Source organism: Gallus gallus, chromosome 1 (assembly GCF_016699485.2).
Source record: "Gallus gallus isolate bGalGal1 chromosome 1, bGalGal1.mat.broiler.GRCg7b, whole genome shotgun sequence".
NCBI lineage: Eukaryota > Metazoa > Chordata > Aves > Galliformes > Phasianidae > Gallus > Gallus gallus.
Window position 1 is genome coordinate 14,447,067 of NC_052532.1, and position 27,214 is coordinate 14,474,280.

General features: G+C 46.1%; 1 protein-coding gene across 2 annotated transcripts in view; it reads right to left on the reverse strand.

The window, feature by feature from the left end:
* NAMPTP1 (nicotinamide phosphoribosyltransferase pseudogene 1) overlaps positions 1-3,266 on the reverse strand; it is a 28,274-nt gene extending 25,008 nt beyond the window's left edge. For both annotated transcript variants that reach the window (NM_001030728.2, XM_015275716.4), the window contains exon 1: positions 3,128-3,266. In NM_001030728.2, the coding sequence (NP_001025899.1) occupies positions 3,128-3,187 (60 nt within the window). In that variant the 5' untranslated portion in view covers positions 3,188-3,266. The remainder of the gene's footprint in view (positions 1-3,127) is intronic.
* Between the last annotated feature and the right edge of the window lie 23,948 nt (positions 3,267-27,214).

The following is a 27,214-nucleotide window of genomic DNA, read 5'->3' on the forward strand; positions in this document are numbered from 1 at the left end:
ACAAAGTACTCAGATCTTTTTCCACCTAACTGAGGTAAAGACATCTGTATTGTTATTAGGGGGTAGAGTGTCACCGGGCAATTTGAAGCCCTGCCCCAAAATCATGAAGCGCTGGTACAGATCTGGGAGCCTCAGCTCAAAAAGGAAGCTCAGCACTGGGTTTGGGTCTCTGAAATCACCTCCTGGGAATGATTCCTGCCCAGAAAAGAAAGAGTGTACTAGAAATAAGCAGGGTATTGAAAGTGGGAGTTTGATCAGCTTCTGTGACTTAAAAGGAAGTGTTTTACAATAGGCACAAACAGGAACATTGTTGAGGGGGAAGAGGAATCGGATCGGCTCTTAACAGAAAGCTCCACCAAATCACTTTGCCGTACACCTCTTGTTTCTGACTCCTAATGGACAATTAAACCAGTCACCAGTTTTCTGTCCATCCCAGATTCCCACCACAGCACAGAACCGGGACACTGGAGCCAACGGCACCCAAACACAAACAAACGAGCAGTGCCAGATCAGAGCTCGGACACCAGAACTTGTTGCTCTCAGACAGCAGCCTCGGATGGGGCTGCACTGCTCAAGATGCTCTGCACATTCTTCCCCAGAGCTGTTTATCTGCACGTTGACTTTTGTCACCACCATTAGCTTGCATGGATCTGTGCCTATTGCAACGGAACTGTGAAGTAAACTTCTGAACACAGGTGGATGTTTTTCCTCGCAGACCGATTGGCACATATTGCATACAAACCGATGCCGTAATGGTGGATATTGCAGAAATATTGATGGGGGGAAAAAAGAAAAAAAAAACAAACATGAGATCAATTTGTTCTAATAGCACATCAGAGTGTTTGGTAACTCCTGCAAAAAGCCTGATGTTGTGGACTACCAGATCTTTTAGTGCAGTCATACTGAAAGCGCTTTCAGTAAGTGTGCTTCATTGATTAGGAAATGACAGTATCATCCAGGGAGCAGAGAAGTGATGCGTGCCCCTGTTACCTAACAGGATAAAAGCAACTAGTTAGGTGTTGCTCAAAGATCTAAGAGTTCTTAAGGATTGGAACAAAGCATGGGGAGACAATTTGAAAGGCCCTAACAGAGCTAAGCAGGCAACTCCAACTGCTTCTGATATAACGTAAAGCACTCCAAACTGTCACAGAGAACTTAACCCCAATTCAGCCTGAACTAGAAAGAACACCACCTTTACTTGACTCCTGTAAGGTTCTTACCACTGGCAGAACGTCAGTGCATCAGCCTTCCTACAGAGCAGCAAGCAGAAAGAATAGCATGGTCAGCTGCCATTCCAGTGCCCCCCACTTCTACTGATCCCAGAACAGATCTGGTGAATTTAAGAGAAGCAGTGTACAAATCAGATGGAAAATGGACACTGCTTAAATGCTAGCCTATGGTACTTAACGTGATTAGACTCAAACACAGAAGAAAAGTAGATCTTCCATTTTGCATTACATATCATAGAATGGTTTGGATTCGAAGGGACCTCAGAGCCCACCAGCCCCAAACCCCTGCCGTGGGCTGGCTGCCCCCCCACCAGCTCAGGCTGCCCAGGGCCCCATCCAACTCAGCCCTGAGCACCTCCAGGGATGGGGCACCCACAGCTCCATGGGCAGCTGTGCCAGGGCCTCACCACCCTCTGAGTAATGAACTTTGTCCTAACATCTAACCCAAATCTCCCCTCTTTTACTGTAAAGCCATTCCCCCTCATCCTATCACTACTAGGCTGTCCCCTCCTGTTTATAAGCTCCCTTCAAGTACTGAAAGGCCACTATCAGGTTTCACCAGAGCCTCCTCTTCTCCGTCCTGAAGAAGTCCCGCTCCCTCAGCCTGCCTTCATAGGAGAGGCACTCCAGCCCTCTTAACGCAGAAGACCAAAACACAGTTCTTAAGGAGTGTGGTTGCCAGACTGAGCCCTTAAGAAAGTGGTTTCTGGAGCCTCATGGAAGCCTCAGGATGCTTTGAGAGAGCCACTCTGAGCTTCTATTGCTGCCTCCTCACGTTCCAACTCACCTGTTTGCAGACTGTGGTGGTACGCACTACGAACCCCTTTACAAAAAGAGTTCCTTTGCATAACATCAAGTAATAACGGTATCATCATGCCCTCAGAGATGAGCTGGCAGAGATGGCAACACAAGCCAGCAATCAGAGCTCACACGGAGACTCCTGCTTCAGGAGTTTGCCAGTGACAGACCTGGCCGTGATGTAACATTTCCTGTTCTCAGCCCCGCTGGGTATCAGTACGTGCCCAACCCCACACGAGCGGTCAGAGCTTTAAGGGACGACAGCGTCAACAAACGCTTTATAACGGCAATCGGCGGTGTGACCGTAGCGGCGCTCCGGGCACCGACCGCCTCCCCGACACCGCAATTCGGCTCCTGAAGGGGAAAAAGTTCATTTGTCACTCCCGGAGTCACAGCGCGCGGCTGGGGCCGGGCCGGGGGCTGCCCGCCATGGCCGTGCCCGGAGCCATGTGCTCGCGGTAAGCGGCACCGAGCGGCCACGGGGCTCGCGCCCGGGCGCGCTCACGTTCCGATGCGCCTAAAGGGCTTCTGGGTCACGCCCCGCGGAACGGCAGCGGGCAGCCCGCGCGGCGAAAGCCCGCAGCCAGGCAGCGCCGTCGCTCAAACTGCCGCCGCCGAACGGAGAGCCGACGCTCGGAGCCGCTGCCGCAGCGAGCGGCCGCCCCGCACGCACGCCTCCAGCCGGCGGCTCCTCGGGGCCGATGCCGCCCCGCTACAGCGCGGGAGGGACAGCGCCGCCCCAGGGCCGCACGTGCGCCGCCGCCGTCCCCGCCGCGGCCGGGGGGTGCCCGGTGCCGCCATGGCCGCTGCCGCCGGGCCGCGCCGCTTTCACTTTCTCTCTCGCCCCGCAGGCACCGGGGCCGCGGGGCCCCACGGAGCCCCACCGACGGTCTTCCCGCGCCGCCCCGAGGCCGGGCGCGCTCTCTCTCTCCCTCCCTCCCGCCGCGGGGCCCGCCCGGCCTCGACCGGGCCGGCGGAGAACGGCAGCCGGCGGCGGCCCGGCTGGGAGCCTCAAACGGCGGCCGGCTCGCGGGTCCAGAACGGCGCCCGCAGAGGTGACCCCCCTCCGGCTCCGGCCCCGTCCCTCCCGCCGCGCCCACCTTGTAGGAGTCGGTGGCGAGGAGGATGTTGAACTCGGCGCCCGCCGCCGCGCACTCCATGCCGCCAAGCCCCGAGCAGGCGCCGCCGCCGGCACGGACAGGACCGGGCTGCGCTGCCCGCCGCCGCCAGGCGCTCGGTGTGGGGAGGGGGCAGAGAGGAGAAAGGAGGGACGGCGAGGGGCGGGGCCGGGCGGATGACGGCCGGACGGGCGGGACCTCGCTCGGCTTCTGCGCGCCGATTGGCCGCGCCGCCGAACCGCCGGAGGCCGTGCCGTGAGGTCAGCGCGGGCGTGGGCGGGGCCAGGGCAGGGACGGCTTCTGATTGGACAGGCTGTGCCGGGGGGAGGGGGGGGCGGTGTGACACCGCGAGTGCGGGGGAGAGCCCCGAGCTGCACGTTCTCTTTCATCGGAGTCCGGGCGGAGGGCGGAGGGGCGGGGCCGGCCCTGTGGCGTCACCGCGCGGTCGGTGCGCGCTCTCTCCCGATTGGACGAGGCATCGGGGGCGGGGCGAGTGCGGTTCTCGGCAGCGGCGGGGTCGCGCGGTTCGCGAGTGCGCGCCCAGGGGCTCCGGTTTCGATTCCTGCGGGCGCCGCCTGTGGGCGCGATTCTGGGAAGGGGAGGGGCCGGTGGGTGACCGGGGGCCTTGCTGGAATGCGGGCATGGGAGGGGTCCTTCTGACAGGTGTATGGACTGTGCGCCTGCTGCTAGTCGGTGCTGCGCTCAGAAACTCTTTAGCCCTTGCTGAAGCACCAGGGCGTGTGGAGGTGCGTGGATCCGAGCCCCAAATACGTACAGAGATCCCAGTGATTGCCCGTAGTTCATGGACGCATAGAACTGCAGTGTTCTGTTGTTGTTGTTTTCCTATTTTGTTTTCCCGTTGTAAGAAGTCACCATTTTCAGCACAGGGATTAGGACGGGTGGACGGCACTGGTTGAGCTGTCACGGCAGCACGAGTGTCCCCAGAATCTCAGGCACACACAATGGGGAGAGGCTCACGTGGGCCTGGGGCTGTCTGTGGGCTGCCTCGAGGCACGGGCATCTGTCAGCTCCCTGCGTGCTGCCCCAGGCCCTGCCCTGCTCTGGGGAATGCCCCAGGCCCTGCCCTGGGCCCTGCTGCACTCGGCCTGGCAGCAGAGATGGCAGCAGCCTGTGCTGTAGGTTGGGATCAGGAGCCGTTGCCCACCCACTCTATCAGCCCCTCTCCTCAGCACAGGCCTTCCTTCCGCTTGCTCTGTTGCTGCTTCTGGTGTTATCTCCCTGACGTTGTTTCTCCATCACAGCAAAAATATTGGCATCTCCCAGCTGCAGGTCCTCCCTCGGGGTTTTCCGTGGCTCTTTCTTTGTTTGAGGAGAGCCAACTCCCCTCTTCCATTAGCAAAACTCATCTTAAAATGCTGTTTATGTGGCAGACTGGGAAGCTTCTCTATCTGCCTTGAATTGAAGTGCTTTTGCTGAAGTTCCCTTGACTTGACTTAATTCCTTCTCCCATCAATGGGAGTGTCCCATTAGTGCAGGACCATGACTATGGGGTAGTGTGAAATGGTCGTTACACACAACTCTGCTGTGCTCTGTTCCAAAACTTTGCACTGTGATCTCATTTAGACCTGATTTTCCCCCTTACCCTGCCCTTCATCCATGTGTTCTCTCCTGGTGACATTGCGGCAAAGGACAAATCTCCATTTTTGTTTGGAAAGTCTATTTTAATGTGTGTCGGATAACCGAAAAGAAAAACAGATTAATTTGATCGGATCCATCTTTTATCTTAAGTGTTCCAAGAAATTGGAAGAGTCAGAGACATACCACAGGGCTTGTTGTTCTTTAGAAACTGGCATTTCTCGCCTCAGAGTTCTGCTGATAAATCTTCAAGCCTTCGATAGCATAATTAACGATGATTTGCTCAGACAGAATTCTTAATTGTCAGCATCTTCCCCCTCCTCCTGCTGGCTCTTTCTTGGATCTTACGATGTGCCTGAACTTGAAGAATGGTTTAATTTAGCTCATGTGAGCAAATCTAAAGCTGTATCTGTAATGAAATATTGTAAAGTTAGGACACTTGAGCGTATTAATAGAAAATAGTATTATGCTGAACAGAACTGTATTAAATCACACTTTGCTGGTTAAGAGAACATATTTAAAACTTGGATAAAAAGGAAATACTACAGCTGTTGTAGCAGTGGGAGTGTGTTACAGTGGGGGAAGAGAGGTGATCCTGGGGACCTCAAACACTGGATGCCTGTGCTGTATTTGTTATCTGTGTAAACGACTTTGGGCTCTTCATCCGGCTTACTGGAACCAGGATTTGTAATTTAAATAGGTATAACTTCTCTTTTCAGATGGAACCATATTAAGAAGTAGTGTTCTTCGATTTAAATGGAAGTTCAGCTGAATTGTTTCTGACAGCATTTAGCCTGCTGATAGAGCTAAATGCTCTATTGGTGAGCATCTTCGGTGAGTGAGATCTTCACTAATGATTTCTATCACTGTCCTTTGACATATGAGACACTTTTAGAGGTACTCATTTTACACGTTTTTAATAAACAAAACTGTAAAGGTAGGTTTTATAAAGTCATATTAATACAGGGACGTGTTTTTGTCTTTGGGGATTTCTGATAAGAAATGATATTGAGTAGTAGAAGTGTGCAGTAGCAGTTTAAAATTTTTAATTTTTTTTTTTTTTCTGAGATGCCATTCAGAGGGACGTAGACAGGCTGAGCAGTGGGCCCAGGTGAACTTCATGAGGTTCGACAAATCCAAATGCAAGGTCCTGCACCTGGGTCGAGGCAACCCTCACTACCAACACAGGCTGGGAGATGATTGAGTGCAGCCCTGCTGAAAAAGATCTGGGGGGTACTGGTGGATGGGAAGCTGGACATGAGCCAGCAATGTGCCCTTGCAGCCCAGAAAGCCAAGTGTATTCTGGGCTGCATCAAAAGCAGCATGGCCAGCAGGGTGAGGGAGGTGATCCTGCCCTTCTGCTCTGTTCTGTGAGACCTCACTTGGGGTACTGTGTCCAGATGGGGAGTCCTCAGTACAGGAGAGACACAGACCTGTTGGGGTGCGTCCAGAGGAGGGCCACCAAAATGATCCAAGGGATGGGATATCTCCCCTGCAAGTACAGGCTGAGGGAGCTGGGGCTGTTCAACCTGGAGAAGAGAAGGCTGCGAGGTGACCTGAGAGCAGCCTTTCAGTGTCTAAAGGGGAACTACAGGAAAGAAGGGGACAGACTCTTTAGCAGACTCTGTGGCAATAGAACAAGGGGAAATTGCTTCAAGCCTAAAGAGGGTAGATTTAGGTTGAGTATAAGGAAAAAGTCTTTTACAGTGAGGGTGGTGAGGCATTGGAACAGGTTGCCCAGAGATGTGATGGATGGATGCCCTGTTCCTGGAGACTTTCAAGGCAAGGTTGGATAAGGCCCTGGTCAACCTGATCTGGCTGTGCATGTCCCTGATCATTGCAGGGGAGTTGGACTAGGTGGCCTCTTTTTCAACTCCAAGGATTCTACGATTTTATGATTCTTTGGATAATTAGTTCTCAGGCTGGACCAATCCCTCATACTCTGTTTATCTTGGTGATAATTCAAAAGCATATTGGTGAATCTGGGATTGTACAGTCTGGAGAAAAGGAGGCTCAGGGGAAACCTTGTCACTCTCCACAACCACCTGAAAGGAGGTTGTGGCCACGGGGGGTCTTGGCCTCTTCTCCCAGGTAACAGCAATAGGATGAGAGGTAATGGCCTCAGGTTGCATCAGGAGACGTTCAGATTGGATATTAGGAACAATTTATTCTCAGAAAGAGGGTCAAGTGCTGGAACAGGCTGCCCAGAGAGGAGGTGGAGTCACTGTCCCTGGAGGTGTTCAAGAAACATTTAGATGTACTAAGACAGTTTTGTGGGCTTATATTGGTGGTAAGTGGCTGGTTGGACTAGAGGTCTTTTCCAACTGTGGTGATTCTATAATTCTATGAATTAGATGCCAGCATTATACTTTAAAACTGATCATTTCTGTTTAAATATGCAGGTATAGCTGAGCTCCTTTGTGCTTTAGGTTTGGCACAGGTTGGTGCAGCTAGTGCTTGTGATGGTGTTGAAGCTTTTAACAATTGGCAGCAAATGTCTCTGTGCCCGACAGGCAGGTTGGTATTGCTGGATTGTGTCTGACGTCTGTCTTCCCCCAGCTCAGTGCACCCTTCAGTGTGAAACTATGAAGAAAACAGAGTGGAACCTGAAGACTTTTCATCAAGACTAAGTCTCCTAAATCTTCTCTTGTCCTTTCTAAAGCTTCCTACCCTACACCTTTCTGCAGCACCTCAGTACTTCCTCTGTATGGTTAATGGCATTCTTTCACTGTAGATGGAGCTCCAAAGGTGATCAGTGCACAGTTGGCTCAGGTGATAGTACCATCTAAGTAGGTTATAGCAGGCTTGAGAATTTTATTCTCATTGCTAAACAGCATCCATCAATAGTCTTGTAAAATAGTATCCCAATCACAAGAAATCATGGAGTAGTGGATTATTTTGCATAAAGCAAATAAAAGAAGATCTTGACACATCACTTTAAATCATATTCAGCGAATGAAGCAAGCGTTAGTATTTCTCCCCTGTAGTTTATCCAAAGGCTGTGTAGAAGCCTAATTAATTCATAACTCTAATCTTTAAAAATTCTGTGTTATGCAGGCTGTATAAATAACTGACCACACTGTGCAAGAAAATAAGATGTGCTATAGGATAAGGTTAAATCCAGTGCAAGATTCTACTTATGGGAAATGGCAGAGCCTTTTGATGGGCAGCCACGCTAGAATATATGTAGTTTGATACTCAGATTCTTGGGTCTCTGTGTACATATAATATATGTATATTATTATATATATAAAGATATATTTATGTATATATACACAAACTGATATTCTATTAAAATACTGCTTGGTGGTCTGCCTACTGAAGTTGCTGTTCAGTTCATGGTGTAGCAGCTCTTTCCTAAATTCCAACCTTGCAAGAGATGTTTGTTTGTCTGCAGGACCTGGGTCAGCAAGAATTTCATCTCAGGATGGCTGTCCTGCAAGAAGTTATCAGATTTTGTGGTTCAAAGTGTGTATTACAGCAAGCCAGTTTTTCTTTATACTTTCCTATGAGCTCTATCTCACCATTGGGTCTTATCTTTGGAAGGAGATGCACGTCTATTCCTCCTGGGGGTAGATTCCTAGTCTTCCAGACATGCTGCAAAACCTCTTGCCTTGGTTTTTGGAAGAGGTGAATTTCAGTTTCATGAGACTAACCTCACTTCAGGTTATGATTATGGCTTTATTTAGCTCATGCAATGTATGTCATGAAATAAAAATTCATAAGCAGTGCTGAGGTTTTTGCTTGCTCTTCAAAGAGTAAAAGAAGTGCAATCAATCACTTCCCTGTTCAGAATAACACAAAGCTGAGTTAACTGAAGATGCTGTCACACAGGTGGACAAATGCCACAGGATCCCTTGAAGCTTCTAAAGTACTATGATATTTGACTGCTTCTGCATAGTTGCTGTGGATCCATGACAGTTCCTCTGCTTTGGCTGAGTCCTGAGGCTCCCTCCATCAAGAGCCGCTCTGGTTTCTCTGCTCTTTGTTTCACCAGTGCTCAATAGTTTTCATGAGTTAAGTGCTGTGCATGGATATTTGAGTGCATCTCCCTAGAACCAGCTTGGATTGGGACAGACCTTCCTGAGTGGAAGCTTGCTGGGTTTAATGGAGCTCCATGAGTAAAGGTGCCTGTGCTGCATGTCTGAGTCTTCCTGGGGCCCAGATATACAGTGAACAGAGCTGGCTTGGGTCAGTAGTGTTTACTTTATATTATTATGTTCCAGATAACATAAAAGTGGACACACTGCTTCTAGATCTGAACTGACACTGCTTAACTTTGTGCATTGCAGCACCTGATCCAATAAACTTTGTGTGAGTAACCTCTGAGCTATACAGGATGAGTCCATGGCACAAGGTGCAGCTGAAATAACGGCCAGTTAAGGGATGGCTGTGGACTGCAGCATGCAGTGAAAGTGAGTAGCTGATGTGAACATTAAATTGGATCACCCGTGCTTTGCCCACACATCAAGGGCCATGGACATCTGAGCAGCGGGGTTTCCTTTTCTTTTAAACTGAGTAAGCAGAGAGTGTTTTCTTTGCCTCTCAAACCAAATTTCCTCCACTTCATTACAGTGCCCTGAGGCTCAGCTTGGGCAAATAGAGTTCACGTTAATTAATGCATCTGGCTTTTACAGGAAGAAGAGCGAACTATTTCCAGTAAATATATTTCTGGATTCAGAAGTACTTCTAAATAGTTTCTCCAGTAGTGTTTGGCTGAGAATTTTTGATGTTATAACATAGCGTGAAGATTTTACAGCCATTTGTTTAGAATAAAGTTTGTAATTTAATCACTTCTCATTGCTCTCAAGTGAAACAATAGAAAGTGAGTCCTCTGGAGCTGAGACCACTTCAGTTCTGTGTTTGTTTATCCCCTAAGGTGCTGAGGACTGATTCAATCCAGAGCCTCTGGAACTGCCACAGTGGCAGCGACTGCAGTGTCCACGGGGCAAGATTGAGCTCTGCGTGGGTGGAGGAATAAGAGACCTCAAACAAAACGCGTTGCTTTTCTATTGTGTATTTTGAAGGATGATTTGCAAAGGGAGTTAGATGTACAGTTGTGTGTCCTGGTAAAAACACATGTGTAACAATATCCACAACACCGTTGCGTTAGCAAAATTTGTGAGGTTCAACCACACCGCCGCAGTTATGTCTGAGGACCAAATGCCACTTGTCAGGCTTGGAGAGCCTGAAGATGGCTTACTAATGGTCTGGGTCTCCATGCTCATTCTAGAAAGAAGGTTATGTCTATCTTTGTTCTCTTTCTACACACTTAAGAAGAGGAAAAAACAGGAATCCCCTAGAAACACCGATTCCCCACAATTTCTGTTGTTGCTGTTGGCAACATGGAAGATTATTCCATTATTATTCCATGTTGGCAACATGGAAGATTAGACATCTTCAGTGTCCGCCTAGTTTCTGTAACGCTCGCGCTGGCTTTGCAGGAAAACTCTGGAAGCAAAACAAGAAAGATCAGCGCACTTGTAAAAGACAGCAGCCAGCCCTGACGCTCAGCCATGTGCTCCAGCCCCGCCGTTACACCCGTGGCTCCTCAGCTGATGACCTCAACCAGTCTCCTCGCATGAACTTCAGCCCTGAGCTGGTGCTGCGCTAACACGCTCAGGCGTGCTCTGTTAGCCGTGATCCGCAGCAAGCACCGCTTCTCCCATGAGACCCCTGAGCTGCCGCTGGCTTCGATAAGCTCAGCATCTTGCCTGCTGTTTCTTTAAAGGGAGAAAAGAATGAATAATTAATTGCTGCTCTCTGGAAGAGTGGTATGGAGGGCAAGCAGTACTGAACAGACAGCTTTCTGTCAAAAAAAAATATCACATTTGGTGCACTACAAGTTTAAAAAAAAATGTGTTATTTTTTTTCCTTTGCACACTTACTTTCTCAATGAGAACTAGGGGATTTATCAGGGAAAGATCTTGCTCCTGCTGTTCCCGAGGAGTGTAAATGCTTAGATTGCAGGGGGATCAGGACTGAGCCCCATGTGATGCCCATTTCCGTAGCAGCTTGCCACAGGCTTAGGGTCTGACTGTGGGACAAATTAAGGCTCTTTCAGGCAGTCAGCAAGGATGTTTGTACCACGGAGCTGAGGTGCTGCATAGGGATGCAGGGCTGTTCTGCTAAGTCATCCTAGCTCGAGGTGAGCAAACCCTGCAGACAGATGCGGCATCATTTCTGCTCGCTCAGTGCTGGTGCATTCAAACTGCTGCTGGGCTGTGCCATGGGTTGTGCTTCTCCTGTGCAGAGGTGAAAAAAAATAACAAGATGGGAATTGGCAAAGGGGGCACCTTCAAAACCAGGGCATTTCTCATGGAAATTGATGGTCAGGTTTGCATTTTGTTGATTCTTAAGATAACAGTGAATGAAAAGAGATGAATTTAGAATATTAGCCAAAATCCATATCCAGCAAAAACTACTTTGTGCACTTAAATTTGGAGTGTCAGCAGTTCTATTGACTTGAGCAGGATTAAAATCAGCGTGTTTGGTGAATAATTGCAGAGGTGATGAAGCAGCGCGCAAGCGTGTGCACTGCTTTGTGGAGCTGGAAATCTTTCTTTTTGCTGTCCCAGACAGGAATGATCTCTGCCAAAAAGTTATTTTTCTAACAGTGGTCTTGCACAATATTTGCATTGGCACGGGGCACTGAGCTTCGCAAGTTCTGCACTGGCTGGTTTATGGAAAATGCCGTCACTGGCACAGGAACAGGGCTGCCTGCATTCTGCCCACTGTCTTTACAATATAGATTAGAGACAGGTTTTTCTGCTCTCTTTCAACCCCAATCCATCGTAAATTCTCTGTCCAACAGACAACCTGGGGCAGGCGGGCAGGCAGCCTGCGCTGCCATAGCCAACTGGTTGGGGCTCTGCTGGAGGGCACGTGCTGGAGCAGCCTCCTCCTGCGGGGCTGCCAGTTACACAGGGGGCAGCTTTCTGCTCTCGGTCTCCATGCAGGAAAAGATTGCAGCAGTGCTTTGTGAAGAGCTTAATCCCATTAGTGTGTGTGAAGCGTGGCCTAGAAATCCTCTATGGATGAAAGCAGAGGGATGTTGTGTGCGGATGCTGATGGGCGGAGGTACTGGGACAGCTGCGAGCGTGCACAGCAGCAAACTGGTCGGCACCAAGAGAGCCTTTGGGCCGAACAGATACTCACCTGCTATGTTATATACAGCTGCATAGCGCTTTCTATGAATGCTCTGTTTGGATTTTGTCTTTTCATAAATCAAATTCTACTTGATTCATCTTTGTCGTAATTTTAATTTAGTACTTTGTGATGAAACATGAAATGAAAACTGGAGATCAGAGTCTACCGTGTGGCAGGAGGAGACAGGGATGAAGTTTGTGCACCCATTTCTGATCGATACAGATCAGATTGATGCATATATAATAAAAAAAACCCATTACCTAGAATTATGAGGAGCTACAAGAATTGCTGAGCAGTGGAAGAGAAGGAAAAGCTGCCTGAGCCGTGTAGGAAGAGAGGTGGCAGCCATGCTATGTGACAGCTTGTACTGCGTTCGGAATCAACATGAGATCCCAGTTTGAGCTGTTTTATTTGGATTGCACCTACCCAACAAGTACCTGTAGGGTTTGGCTTTTCTCTTTCACTTTGGCAACATCTGGGGAGCTTGTCAATCTGATAAACTGCTGAACTGAACTGAATTACAGCACAGCCCCCTGCGCACAGCATTTTCTCACCAGCATCTCTTCCCATCCCAGTTTGCCAGGCTCCCTGATCTCAGTTCCTGCCTACAATCTCATTTCTTTCTCAGTGCTCTCAAGAAGTGAACCAAATAATTAAAACACACCCCTGAAATCCCCATTTGTTTACAGCTAGTCCTTCCTCTGGGATCATTAGCAAGGTGTCTTTTATATTTATTCCTCTATAGATTAGATCCCGAGATCCCAAAGTGTGTGGAAACTGGAGTGAGATTTTAGATTGCTGATTTTAGAGATAGGATTTGTGTGTCAAATCAGCACTGAACGTATTGCCTGAGATGAAGCAATAATCAGCTCTCTGGCAACATTACTTCTTACACATGACACGTGATAATCTTTAGCACAGAATTAAAAAGCCAGGCCTTTGGCTGATCAGGCAGCAAGTAATAATCATTCCACAAATGTTTTGAGTAATTCATAGTGCAACAAACTCAGTGAGGTAAATACTTGGCTTTATGACAAACTTCAGTTTCAAATGAAACATGGACCTTTCCATAGCTGCTGTTAATTTTGCTACACTGAATCTTCCATATGTTTTCATTTTCTCATTCATTTTTCTCTATCTCAGATATGCATTTTCCTGCTTCTGGAAGCAGTTTCTTTCTTCTTGCTGGGGAGGCAGATGGTATCTGATAATTTTTTTTCTCTGCAGATTACTCCTTCTTATGGTCTACGTAGTACCGTTTCCCCTATTTTATAACCTGATCATAGTAGTGGGAATTAATCTATATTCCCATTAAGAGGATTTATTTCTGTATCACTCACCTTGTATTTATTAGTGCTTATGTACTATCCCCATAAAAAACAACTGATACTGTCACAAGAATCTTCCATTTGATAAGAACAAGCTGATTCCAATCAAAAGGTTTAAATTTAGAAGACTTTTAAGATGTATACTACAGTTAACTGAAAGATATTATGCAGTTGTTAATCCCAAAGGTCTCTTTTACAGAGAGAATGAAAATGCCTAGAAATTGGAGGGGATAAGGAAATACCTGAGTGTGTAGCTCAAGAAATAATGTTCTACTTGATGCTGAAATACTAAAGAGTCAAAAATATTCCTCCCAAAGGGAAATATTTAGAAGATAGTGAGGGTAAATTGTCTAGCCTGGAGCAATGCAAGAAAGTGGGAGTGAAATTAAAGATGGAAAATAAATGATCCAGAAGACAACAGTGAGAATATATATGTAGAAGAAATGGTCATCGGTCCTTGCTTATGTAAACATTGCTGCAGTAATCTTCCCCACCTCTCCTATGAGTCATAGCTGTGGGGAAGTTCTCAGGAGTTCCATTAAATCAGGAAAACAACACTGGAGTTATATCTTGATTTAAATTCACACTGTGGTAGGTACATGGGTGTTTAAGCTGCTGACCGTCCAGTTTAGCATCTACTGTATCAGATCAGCTTTCCAAGAGGCGTACCTGGGATTGCTTTTTGTGATGTGCAAGGTGGGGTCAGGACAAGGAGAACTGCTGCAAATTTCCAGTCTCACAAGGGTGACACGAGAGCTCCAGATACAGTCAGGATGTGGTATGGTTCTGGATTCAGACCTGAGAATTAGAGAGTGTTCCCAGATGCAATAGTGCACATGTATTTTGTAAAAACATTGCATGGCTTTGATCTGCTGGCAGAGGACACGCATCAGGAAGGGAAAAGGTGAGCTGAAGTCTTGGCAAATAACCGAGCCCATTACTTTTCCCACCGCGTTCTGATGGGTATCAGGCAACTCCATTTAAACTCTCTGTGATAATTCATAAAACTATCCAGTTTGGAAGGGACCTTAGAAGATGTCTAGCCTGGCCTTCTGCTCAAAGTGGGTTGATGTGGAATTTGGACCAGGTTGCCAGGGCTTTGTCACATCAAATCTTGAAAATTTCCAAGGACAAAGGCTCCCTAGTCTCTCTTGACCGTTTGTTCCAATGTTTCATTATCCTCCTACTGATTTCTTCCCCCATTTCAACGTCCTTGTAGGCACTGGAAAGCTGCTATTGGGTGCTCCCTAAAGCCTTCTCCAGGCTGAGCAAGCTCGGCCTCACCTCACAGAGTGTGTGAGATCTGATCACATTGGATGAGACAAGGTTTCTCAAGAAATACTTGCCTCAATCCTCTCCCATGGGGAAGGCTCTTCTCCTTTGCTCCCATCTGTAGACACAGTGGCCTGAGAGACCTTGCTGGTGATGACTGAGGCAAAGAAAGCCTTGAGTATTTTAGCCTTATCTGTGCCTACCCGTCCCATTCAGCAGCTGGCCCATATTTGTGTATTCTGTTAATGCTGATGTAGCAGTAGAAGCTCATGTTGTCATTGATGCCCCCCACCAAATTTCAACTTTGGCTTTCCTGAAATCATCACTGAATTCCTGGGCAATGGTTTAATATTTCTTTTGACAGCCTTTGTCTGTCCATCCATCCAGCCGTCCAACCATCCCAGAATTCTGCTGGTATGACTGATCTCGTAATGCTTCAGTGATTCAAGCAATGTCATAGATGTGGAGTCTTGTTGCTTCTGTTTGTTTGTCTGGCTGCATGTTTGTGTATGGGCATTTGAGATTGCTCCTTTATATCTATTTCATCCTTCCCAAGGGCTCTCTTTCTCCTATCACCTTGTCCCATTACTTACCAACCTGACCTCCCTTACTTAATTGCAAACTATTATCACTGTTCCCTGGTGTATTGTTTAAAGTCCTCTTTACCAGCTGGCAAGCCTGCTGACTATTTCTTCCGTGTAACATGAGGATGGTTGTACTTTTCTATCGTACAAGCATAACATAATTGTAGATATATGAAAAAAGTGAGCAGAGCTGGCGAAAAAGAGGTGTCTGCCTTGTGGGAAAATATTGTGCGATGAAAAATCTGTACACAGTAGTTGGGTCATCCATACCTTTGGGATTCCTGGATGTCCAAGCATGCTCCTTTCTAACAAACTGGTTGCTAGCAAGCAAGAAAAGGCCTTATTTGAACTTCTCTTTTAATAAGAAACTCTTGCCTGTTCAGTCAGAAAACTCCTAACCAGTTGCTCTGCTTATATAGTGCAGAGGGACAGTTACCATACAGCTGGTGAGTAGTCCCAAGGTTGGTTGGCAGCTGGAGGCATTCTGAGAGCTCTCTGTTGAACAGTTAGCTCATAGAACCTGCCCTAACACCCTTGCAGAGGTTACAGTGAAAGTTGCTGGGAGCACAGTAAATGGTGGTTTCTGTCATCACAGAAGCAGACATTGTGAAAACAATAAATGTTATGCTAACAAGGAAGGAAGGTGACTACCATGTGGGACTTGAATCAGCCATTCCCCTTTTGCTGTGCATAGGCAGTAACTTTTTCATGAAAATAATTGATTATTGTCTTGATGAGCCAAATGAGCTGACTGGAGGACACATCAGAGCAGTGAGTGTAGTGTGCAAGTGCAGAGTTCTCTAGAAGGACACAACAAACAATGTAAATATCTTCGACCACTCACGGTAGCTGCTGACTCCTCTGACTGTAATATTTTATATTAAAGTAAGCAAGAATGATTCTGATTCAGGAGAAGAGCTCAAGATGGATGAGTCAGTCTGTACAAGCAACGTATACTGATCTTTCTCCAGATAGATATTTCTGTATACTTCTTGAGAAAGATTTTAAAGTCTCTAAATTCTTCATCAGGAGCCAGGAATTCCAATATTTCTTTGAATACTACTGTGAATTATTCATGAATAAAAGATTATGTTGTATTTCATCTTCTATAAAATTTCTGATCTTCATCTGGTCCGTCTAGAAAATCGTAGTGAATTCCTGCATAGATTTAATGCTCTTGATTATAGGCAACGAGGGAACATGACGTTCACTCAACATTTTCTGAGCAGCTTCTGGCTGTTGTCACAGAAGCAGCAGGATGGAAGTGCTTTAATCTTCTACAGCTCTACCTGGTACTTACTGGCAATCAAGCAAGTCCAGGTACTCTGTTTTTCAAAGGCACTGCTGCAGTGTAAATTTTTACTCCTTCCATACCTATTAATTACATTCAACTTACCTAGGTGAATAGGGAAGGCTAAGAAAAATAAAACTGTAATACTTGCAGCCAGTTTCATTGTCTGTTCATCATTCTCTGTTACATTGATATAAATGAGGCATAAACATACTAAAGTCAGTAGTGCTATGCGAAACTGGTGTGATGATTACAGGATTGGGCAAATTTAAGTTTAAATTTCCCCCTCTTATGGTTTAAGTAAAATGGATTATTGGATGTGAACTCTGATTCAAAAAAAGGCAAAAGTAGGCTGTTCTATGGACTTTTGTTCTATGTTCAGCAGTCCGCATTTTTACTTTACAAGTGTCACACACTGATTGTGCAATTATCATGTAGCCTTTCATTATAAAACGAAATTAAAAGTGTCCACATCACTATATTGTCACGTAGAAATTGTTGTGAGGTTTAGTTAATATCATCAATGCAGTTAGGTATTGGAAAACATTTTCAATGGAAATTTGATTACACCCACATTCCTTGGTAAACGCCTCCTTACTTACAACACACAAATTTCTTTAATAGGTTATGTCTGCAAGAACTGAAGCTTAACATTTTTTTCTGTCTCTTGATGCAGCCAGATCAGAAGTCCAAAGAGATTTTGGAAAAAAATATGCTCGGAATTATTTGTTGGTTTATTATCTAACAGAATCTCACAGATTTTTTTAAAATAGGAATATTAATTCAATGTTCTGAATAAATTTCCTGTCTCTACATATTAATTGGAATATGGGTTTTCAGGTTATTATTCACAAGTTATGAGGCACTGCTATGTACTTCTGAAAAGCCACTGTAATTCAGGGAGAGAGTACTTTCAAATGTATGAGAGATTTTGATCAATAAGATGGCAGTCAAAAAGAATATGTTTTGTACTTCGATATCAGCCAACCCTTTTAAGATCTTAGAGTTCTTTGAACACTGATGGAATGAAGCCCATAAAATACACCAAGTACATAACACTATTTTAATTTAAGAAATTGGAAAACTAAAGCATAGTTTTCTAAGTTTTTAAAAATGTTCATTGAGATTTTGAGGGGCAAAAAATTTGGTCCCAGGCTCTTAGGTTCAGAACAGGTTCTAGCATTTCATTGTTTAGCCCTCATTTTCTATTCCATGCAGTCATGTAGTAGAGTAACCATTTTTTATTGTGCTCTGTGCACTGTGCACTATTGTGCACTGTGTACCTCACCCTGACTTCACTTTGCTTGTGCTGCTTCGTGACCTTTAATGCAGCTCATGAAAGCACTCCGCTCAACAGCTTACTGCCTGGACCCATGGCGAAAGACACTACATTTTGTTTCTGCTGTTATTCCTTCTGCTTTTGTTTGCTGCTTGTTTTCCTATCCATCCTTCTTGGCTATTCCTTTTCTTTATCCATTTTAAATTTAGGATTTTGCTTTTTTCTTCTTGACTATTCCCAAGCAAAGGGAGATGTCGAAGACTTTATCCTCCTAGTGAAGGAAGGCATGGAGTTTAGAAATTATATTCTTTGTGGCAGGCTAGGCTGGAATAGGGGATGAGGTTTTACTGCCAAGACAGTTGTCCAGAAGTAGTGGTAGAAGTGGATGCTTACTAGCAGTACATTCGTTCAAGATACTGGACAGTAATTCTATGGCTGCTTATGATGATCAAGATGAAAGCTTTGACTGAGAGTTCATCATGATGCTTCTTGTAGTTTGGCCTTCATTATAATGTCTGTTATGGTAAAGAAAACCTGGGGCACTGGCTTGTCATTCCCATCCAACATCCAGAACAGCAATCTATGTGAAGTCCATTCAGTGGAACTGGGAAACTTTTTCCTTTCTCTCTCATGATCATCTTCAGTCTTTGTGCTATGGTTCTTCACTACTCAGAAACCTAACACTGATGACTGCTTTGCTTTGTGCTCTTGCTATTTTCCTAAGAGAAGGGAGAAGGGGGCATGAGGGGAATGGACTGTGAATGCAAGCATTTTTCAAAGCTGTCCCAGTCATTCTTGCTGCTGTAGACCACCTACAGACAGTAGAATGTCCTGGGTTTGCTAACTGGGAGTTTCCCCTGTTTGATATGAGCTGGAGAGGACTTCTACGCAGAAGTCTGTTACATCACATTAGTCACTCTGGTTTAAAGCATGTTGCAACAATTGAGAGATAAAGCTTCTCTGAACAGCATCTGCTTTCATTTTCTGACATTGATCTGATGTCAAGACATTACTGTCAAAGTCCTTTTTCAGCTACATTTATTCACCTTACATGGGAAAAATCCCCTCCATCTTCCACTCACTCTGGAAAATGTCTACCTGTGGTCAGGCCCCGCTAGTATTCCCACAAGTATAAGCAGTCATTGGCAGAACCATTCCAGTGGTATAGTAGAAGAAGGAAGAAAGGTTGGAAGAAAGAGATACTTTCTGGGCTTCTTACTTCTTCACACATACCAGCTCCAGGATACATATACAACTGTAAGACAACCTGAAGCTGGTATATGTTAGAAATGTCTTCCTCTAAAAGCCATTAGAACTTCCTCTCCCAGTCCCTACTTGAACACAGAGTCCAAGATGTGTCACATCCCGGCCCACTGAGAATGGAGCACAGAAACAAGCTCTGATAGCAATGAGAACACCATGAAGTGTGTAAAATTCTAGAATAATTCAGGTTAGAAGGGATGTTAAGAGGCCTCAGAGTGATCTTTGAGATCAGACCATGTTGTTCAGGGCTTTATCCAGGTGAATGTTGAAATCATCCAAAGATGGAAACTCTACAACTTCTTTGGACACTATTATATTGCTCGACTATTTTCATGGTTAAAAGGTTTTCTCAGTATACAGTCTGAAGCTCTCTTGTTTCTATTTAAGCCAATGATCTTTTGGTCTTCTGTCATGAATCACTTAGTCATCTTTTATCCAAGCTACAGAAGCACAACACCTCTTCATGGGGCATCTTCTACAGTCCCTTTAACGTTCTGAACCTCCACTGATTTTACTTCAGTTGATCAATGTCTCTCTTGTTTCTGAGGGCAAATGCAGTCTTTCAGATGCAATCTAATGAATGCCAAGGGAGATGATAACTTAGCTCAATCTTGCACTGTTCCTATTCATACACTCCAGGAGGAGTCCAGGCCATGCTCTTGGCTTATGTTCATCTTGCTGTCTGTCAAGACCTCCAGGTTTTTTTCAGCAAAGTTGCACTCCACCTAATCTGTGCCCAACCTGTACAGATGCAGGAGGCTCTTCTGTTGCATATACAAGTCTTTGCATGTGTTCTTGTGGAATTCTAGAAGATTCCCACTGGGTACTCAGCAGGTACTGAACAGAGAAATATCTGCATAAATTAGACATTCCAATTCTTAAAGAAAATTATGTTTTGTTGGCATTAAATATAAGGTCTCTGCTGCACAGCTTTCAGTGTTCCTTACTAACATGCGCAGCCTTTAAAGTTCTTATCCTGCCCTGTGGGTGTGGAGGTTCCAATACCTTGAAGCCATGGTGTGGCAGCTCACAGCTTCTTATCTCAACTGACTCCAGAAGAAATACCATCTCAGTCTAATTAAATAGACAGCTGTAGCCTTTCATAAGTTGAAGAAACATACTGCGCTTTGCCGTTTCTCTGTCTTTCAGGAAGAATACAGTCACTCATGGGGACTTCAGCATAGCCCATATGTGTACACTGAAATCAAACAACCCTCCAGTTTCCAGATTTTTCCATACATAATGTGCAATGAAAATGTGATTTGGGACTTTAAAGCCAAAAAGAAATTTAGAGAACAACATGAAAGGAGTGCAGATGGAGTGAGGAAGACGGCCTGTTTTTAAAATGTCCTTATGTCTTTGTACCTATTAACATTTGCATAGGAATTCTGAATCAGATTAGCCTTTATACAATCCCCCTCCCCCAAAACAGCTGTATTTATTCCAGCTATTTATTATGTGCTAAAGAACCTGCGAGATGCAAATGTGTCATCAGTGATCACTTTCACAAGTCCTCAAGGAATCTTCATTCTCCTGGCCTTGGGAAAATATCTGGTATCTGAAGAACACTTAGAGTTTGAGCATCTTTAGAGGAATCTGAGAAAGGAGGAATTCATAATGTGGCAGACTGTGTCTCAGTTTACTGTATCTGACAGATGAAAGGTACACATGGAGGGACAGTAATTACCCCGTCAGTAATTACAACATCAGTCACTTGTGAGTCCCTCTGAGAAATCTTTGTGGTGTGACTGTAGAATTTTGCAACTGTCCCAAAATAGTGACATTCATATGTAAAACCATGTATTGGCCTACCTATTCCTGAGAGAAATTACACGTAGGAATTCAGTGAAGAAACTATTGCCGTAGTAGTCAACACATGCAGCTTGTTTCAGGTTAACAAGTGGTTGGATGTGTTTTATCTGCCTGGTGGAGGGCAGAAGGAATTCCTTCTGCTAACAGGGCAATGTTCATAGTCTACAACATCTAATATTGCAATATAATGCATCTGTGACTCAGATCCCCTCACACACAACATTACTTCAATTTTATCTGAAATCTTTGCTAATGTTTCACTTTCACATTGGTATTTATTCTCCTATCCAGAGGTCTGTCACTCAGACATCACGTGTCTGTGATTAAGGGGATCTTTAGCCACCACATCTGCTGACGGCAGAATTAACTGCCTTTGCACTTGTGTAACAGTACAATTTTATTTCCACTTCTGATTTACTGGAAGTAGGATTAGGGATGAGCATTAAAATAAAGAGCCCGGACACTGCAAACAGCATTCCCTGAGAGGCTGCCATGGCTTTCTGCATTTAAAAGCATATTCTGAAATGAATCTTTAGATTTCACGGTGCACTAATCATAGACTGAAACATCAGAGGGCATGGAGGGATTTATAACCACTACCAGAGTCGACATTGTTCTTTATACACTTAGATAAATATAAATATAGCTGTCACACATGATTTAGATCACAGAATTTTTTGAAATGATTGAATTATAGCAATCGTTGCATCTTCAGGTATCGCAGCATTGGTGCGAAAAGCAATCTGGAATGAAAACCCAGAGTAAGTCCTCAGCAGCAAGGAGGATGCTGTTCACCCAAATGCAGCAGTCCTGCAGGCTGTCCCCACGCCCTTAAACCTCTCTTAATCCCTTCCTGAAATGGGCACAGCTGGAGCTGGCCTGCACAGCTCTTACGTGATGCTCTGGAGCCTGTTTTCCCGGCTCGGAGTGTGAGTGCGCAGAGTAATTGTTTGAGACACTTTATGCAAGCTTCAGTGGTCCCAGATTTCTATTTAAAGCACACAGAGGGTGGAGCTGCGTGCAGGCTGGCTGCGGGCACGGCTCTGACTTCTCTGCAATCTCAGCAGATTCCCTCTTACACACAACACACGCTCACAGAGCGCAGTTTTAGGGCTGGAGCTCATCCTAATGTAGTAACACTACTCAGCAACACCCAGCTGCCAGGTTTCCCCCTTCCCAGTGCTTTCTGAGGGATGGGCAGAGCCACTTTGCAGTCTGCCTTCACTTGGCAGCAAAACCAAAAAAATCGGCTCTGATAGTGTTTGGCTCTACTTCTGTGATGGTTACTACAGTCTCTAATGTAAGCGAACCAACTGCTGATAAGTAGAGTTAACCCTGATGCTCTCACCGCTGGGGAGACACTGAGCTGTGCGTCTTTAAAAGGGAGTGCCGTGATGGTATTTTAATAACCATTTCCCATGCAGAGACACTCAATGGCGGAGTGTTTGTTTAAAAGAAAATCTCTTCTGATCTTACCATAAGGTACTCCCCCATAGGGGGCCATTTCTCTCAGAACTGTTGGCCACTGTTCGGTGTCAGCAGGACTCCCCGCTGCAAGGCTCCCATGAGCTGCTGGTTGCAGCACACCCCGCGTGCTGTGTGGCAGGGTGTGCTCCACCACTGTTAGCTGCAGTGGGCAGATGCTGCACACTGCCACGGCAGCAGGGTGCAGTGATGGCTGCATGGCATGAGGTCATGACTTGCCCCATGCAGAAAATGCTTCCGGCTGGCCCTGAAGGAAATGAAAGCATTATTCTGAGAAAACACCCTGTACACCAAAATGTGCCATCATGTATCAAAATCCCATCCCGGGAAGCACTGGATCCCCCTATATAAATAGATGTGAGAAGGAAACTGGTAGCCACTGGGTCTGGAGAGGGGAAACTCCACCCAGTGGCACATCCAGGAGGGACTGCAGCCCATGGGTGACCCACCGTGCAGCAGGGACGCCCCTGAAGGACTGTGTCCTGTGAGAGGCTTGCTCCTGAGCAAGGACCTTCAGGGACAGGGCAGCTGAAGGCAGTGCAGTGTGGTAGGAACCGTGATGCTAAGTGTCAGGAGTCACAGACCATTGTGCACAGGGCAGCAGAACACTATTACACACGCCGCTCCAATTTCCTGTGCCACCTGCACCTGACCAGAGTTCTGTCTGTAGAAAAAAAAAGGGGAAGATGAGACTGGGAGGGGAGAAGGATAGAGGTTTGCATAAGTGTTTGTCTAATTGTGTTCTTCTTTCCCTCAGCAATCAGAAATTTGTGTGGCCTGGCAATTTCCTGACTCCAAACTGTTTTGTCTGTGACAGCTATATATAAAGTGCGTTTTAATTATCTTAACTGCATACAAAACACTGTCCTACACGACTATTTCTGTTTCTGCAGGAGCAGTTTGTACCGACTATTTGCAAGTCTCTTATCTATGTACAGTTTGATCTCTTCTGCAGCAGAATGGTGTGAGAAGCCCAAGGATGCTCCACTCCAGATGTTAATCAATCAGCACACACACACTGAGGCGTTCAGGGGAGATGCGACACAGAGGAGCTACCTGGGATAATCTGTAGAACAGACCAAAATTCCCATGCAGAGCGCTCCTGTGTACCAAGTACTTAATTACCAAGATGGGAAGGAGTTCACGCCTGCTTTCAGAGCAGACTGTTGTCTCAGACCAGCCCTAATCTCTTCTGGGAGAGGATGATAAGCTGGGAATTCCTGGACCACAAGGGAACTGATGACAGGTGCAGTGTGTGTGCAGAGAGGCACGGCCCTATACCCAGCTACACCGCAGTTACAGCTATGGGACAGACTTGAAATTCATACTTAGAAGTCTGACAGCTCCTACCACACCAAGATACTGTCATAGCCTTCAGAATTTGGGTATCTCTGTTTTTGGATTACTGATTGAAAGCCTTTATTCAAATCAATTCTGGATTTTAAACTTCCCAGGCAAAATTGTGATACTGTCCCAAAGAATCTTTTATTTATTCAAACCTATGACTTTTCTCAACCATCTTAAGAGGATCACTGGCCTCTCACATTTGTCCAAATACCAGCTTGTAATGAGTTAATTGGGTGTAAACTGCTATGACAGCCATATCATTATCTTTAAACTTCGTTTTGATATTTGCTATCAGTGGGCTTCACTGTCTGCATATCATCATGCACTGGAGCACAGCAGGTATGTATGTTATCAAAGCACTTCAGGCTAACAGAGGAAACATGGTGGCCTCTCCTGAACCTCTTGGGATTATACTGGGCTGATTTCTTCTGCAAAGGCACATGGAATCGTGGCTCTGTCACCTCTGCTCTCCAGGTCCTCAGAGACACTTAGTCTTTCTGAAGCGCTGTTTTTCCCCATCCCCACGAATTGTGCCACCTGTCCTAGACCTGCCGTGTGGGACACACGGCTGCTGTGGTCCTCTGAGATCTGCTAGGCTGCAGTGTTCAGCGCCACTGTTTAAATATAGACTTGGAGAAAGCCAGTGGATTTGTCAAGAATTGCTCCAGGGAAATGTTTCTGTTACAGACACTGCATCATACAGTCTCTCTTTTTCTCAGTGAGAAGAAAAAAACTGCCCCAGGGCTAAATCTCCAAGATACTATCCACAGGCTGTTTTGGTTGTGTTTTAATTTGGAAAAGAAAAGCAACCACTATCAGCAACCCTTGCAGCAAAGCTGAAGCAGCCCAAGCATTTCCTCGAAGCATGTCTTCTCAGTCATTCCAATTAGCAGCTGCTGTAATATGACATCGAGACTGGTTCTCAAGACGAGGAGGAAAAAGGGGAAGCCATTTTGCTGAGAAATGGGTTTTGAAATAGTAGAGGGAAGTTATTTGATAACAGCCTGAGGTCACAGCACGCTGCATCTGGGGCTTTCACTTCAGGTTTAGGTTTCTTGGGACGAAGAACTGTAACTCTGCCTGTGTGTATTCTGAATACCACCCAGCTGAGGGAGGCTGCCCTCCCAGCTGAGCACCACTGAAATACCAATGAATAAATGATAATCATCTCCAGTTTAATGTCTGTCTGTGGGAATGGAGCACAGCGCTGTTTAATATTGACCAGCAGTAACCCTGAGCAAATTAGTACCATCTGGTCTCCGCTCCGAGCTTTCTTGATCAACAGAAAATAAAATAGATGCAGAAGTTTCATAAAGCAGTGGCAACCCTCTGAACTGTCAGACTCGCGTTGTGTGTCAGTCCTTCTCTTCAGCAGTGCCCCCAGGACTGTGCCCACTGTGACACAAGAGTGACAAGGCCCGGATCCCAGGCCTCAAAGTGTTCTTGCCCACAGCTTTGGGGTTCCAGCAAAAACACAGATTTTATCATGCTATTAAATTATATTCATCCTTGCTAACCTCTTGTGATGAATGGCTCCATCTGAATGTAGTGCTGCCAGCCTCTTTACATCCCCATGAAATACAACTACAATATATCTTAAGGACCTGGCAGGGAGAAGAGCTACAGCCTTTTTATGCAGGAAAACTCCCTAAGGAAATGGGATGAAATGGAACAACCTCAGAGCTTACTGCAGGAAAAAGCATTTCAGGCAGCTCACTGGGAGACTGGTCCCAGGGGGGCCTAGGGACCCAAGCAAACAAAGGACTTTGTTTTCTGTCACAGGGCTGTCCGTGCTGAGGGGTGACAAGCTCCTGAAATAAAACTAGAGCTGGAACAATGGAACGGCGTGGAAGAAACCAATTTCTAAATGTTTTCAAATACAGCAGTATCCTCGCCCTTTCTCAGGCTTACAACCAAACAGGGACCTGGGCCAACCCGTGCTGTGGTGGCCCAGAAGTGGTGGTGGCAGTGTCCTGCTGGGACTTGAGCTTGTGGTCAGCAGACCCAAGGAATGTGGGTCTCAGCTTGGGCTGGCCCCCGATGGCAGCAGCACATGGAGGGCTGGGAGGGAGCTGCCAGGCACTGTGTTGACTCTGTGGCCTTACCTGGCTTTTTATCAGGAGCCAGTGTGTGGTGCCAGCTGTCAAATGGAGGCATCTCTCTCTTTTCAACATGCTGCTTTGCACAAGAGCAGGCCCCAGGCTTGCTTCCTGACTCTCCCCAATATGCAATCTGCCAGCTAAGGCAGCTCCTCCCATCAGCAAAGCCACAGCGGGCTGTGAGCTCACATCCTCCTTCCCCACTTCTGACTGGCAGTGCTGATTGAACCCCATGGCCATGGGCCTCCTCACCCCTCACAGCATCCTCTGTAAAGAGGTGCTGAGAGGGTGAGGCTGGTGTGTGTTCACAAGGGAGCATGGAGAAAGGCATCTGGGGGGGGGGGGGGGGGGGGCAGGGAGGAAATGTATTCCCAGCTTTGTAGTGCTGTTCAGACAGAGCAGGCTATGTATGCTCAGAGAGGTAAAGATAAACTTATTGTTGCTGAATAAATATTATGTAAGCAGGGATTTTGCCATCTGTACTCCAATATTAGATTTCCAGTACAATTTACATGTAGACAGCCAACTTTTAAGTGAGAACTAATATTTGCACCCAGGTGAAATGTAGGGCAAAAATAAAAGTCAGCTCTATCTAACTGAATCCCATTTCCACGTTGGAATTGCTCCTGAAGCCCAGGCATACAGCGTAGCCACAGTGGGGTTCTGAGTGCCTCCTGCTATTCCAGACACCCTGTGATGAGCTCAGCAGGCCAGCAGGAACCCAGCTGGCTTCCATTCCACCTCCTTGGAGGTGCCCTTTTACAGCCCGCTGTCTCAGAGTCTTCATGAACTTTCCATTCAGCATTTTCCTGTTTCAGTGACCAATACCCTAAAGTCAGACTTAATCCTGACATGGCTGGCAATCGGGATCTGTTGGGATCTGCCAGAACCTGGCAGGCTGATCCCTGGGACTGAGTGCAAGGAGGGAACAGATGCAAAACCCGAGGTGAGCAACAATGATGGTTTGACTGATCATAGAATCATGGAATCATAGAATGGCTTGGGTTGAAAGGGACCTCAAAGATCATCTAGTTCCAACCCCCCACCATAGACAGCATTGCCAACCACTAACTCAGGCACTAGATCAGGTTGCCCAGGGCTTTGAACACCTCCAAGAATGGGGCATCCACAACATCTTTGGGCAGCCTATGCCAGCACCTCACCACTCTCTCAGTGAAAATTTCCCCCCTGACATCTAATCTAAATCTCCCCTGATTATGTCAGCCAAAGTCATTACTTAGAATTACAGAGATGCACCATTCTCCTCCTGGGCATGGAAGGTGCTTATTCCAAAGCAAAAATATCCTGAATGTGGAACCTGGAGATGGAACAGTTGCTAGACTGGTTTTGGGAAATTGATTAGACTCCCTTGACATAATCCTATAATACTGTTACTTCTAATCTACAAATTAATGTCACACTACATCCACTGCAATTCACTGAAGAGACTGTTGTGCGTTTCCTGCACCAAAGCAAAGAAAGCATGGCCATACTGAAAGCTTTCACAGAAGCACAGAATCACAGAATTGTAGGGGTTTGAAGGGACCTCTAGAGATCATTAAGT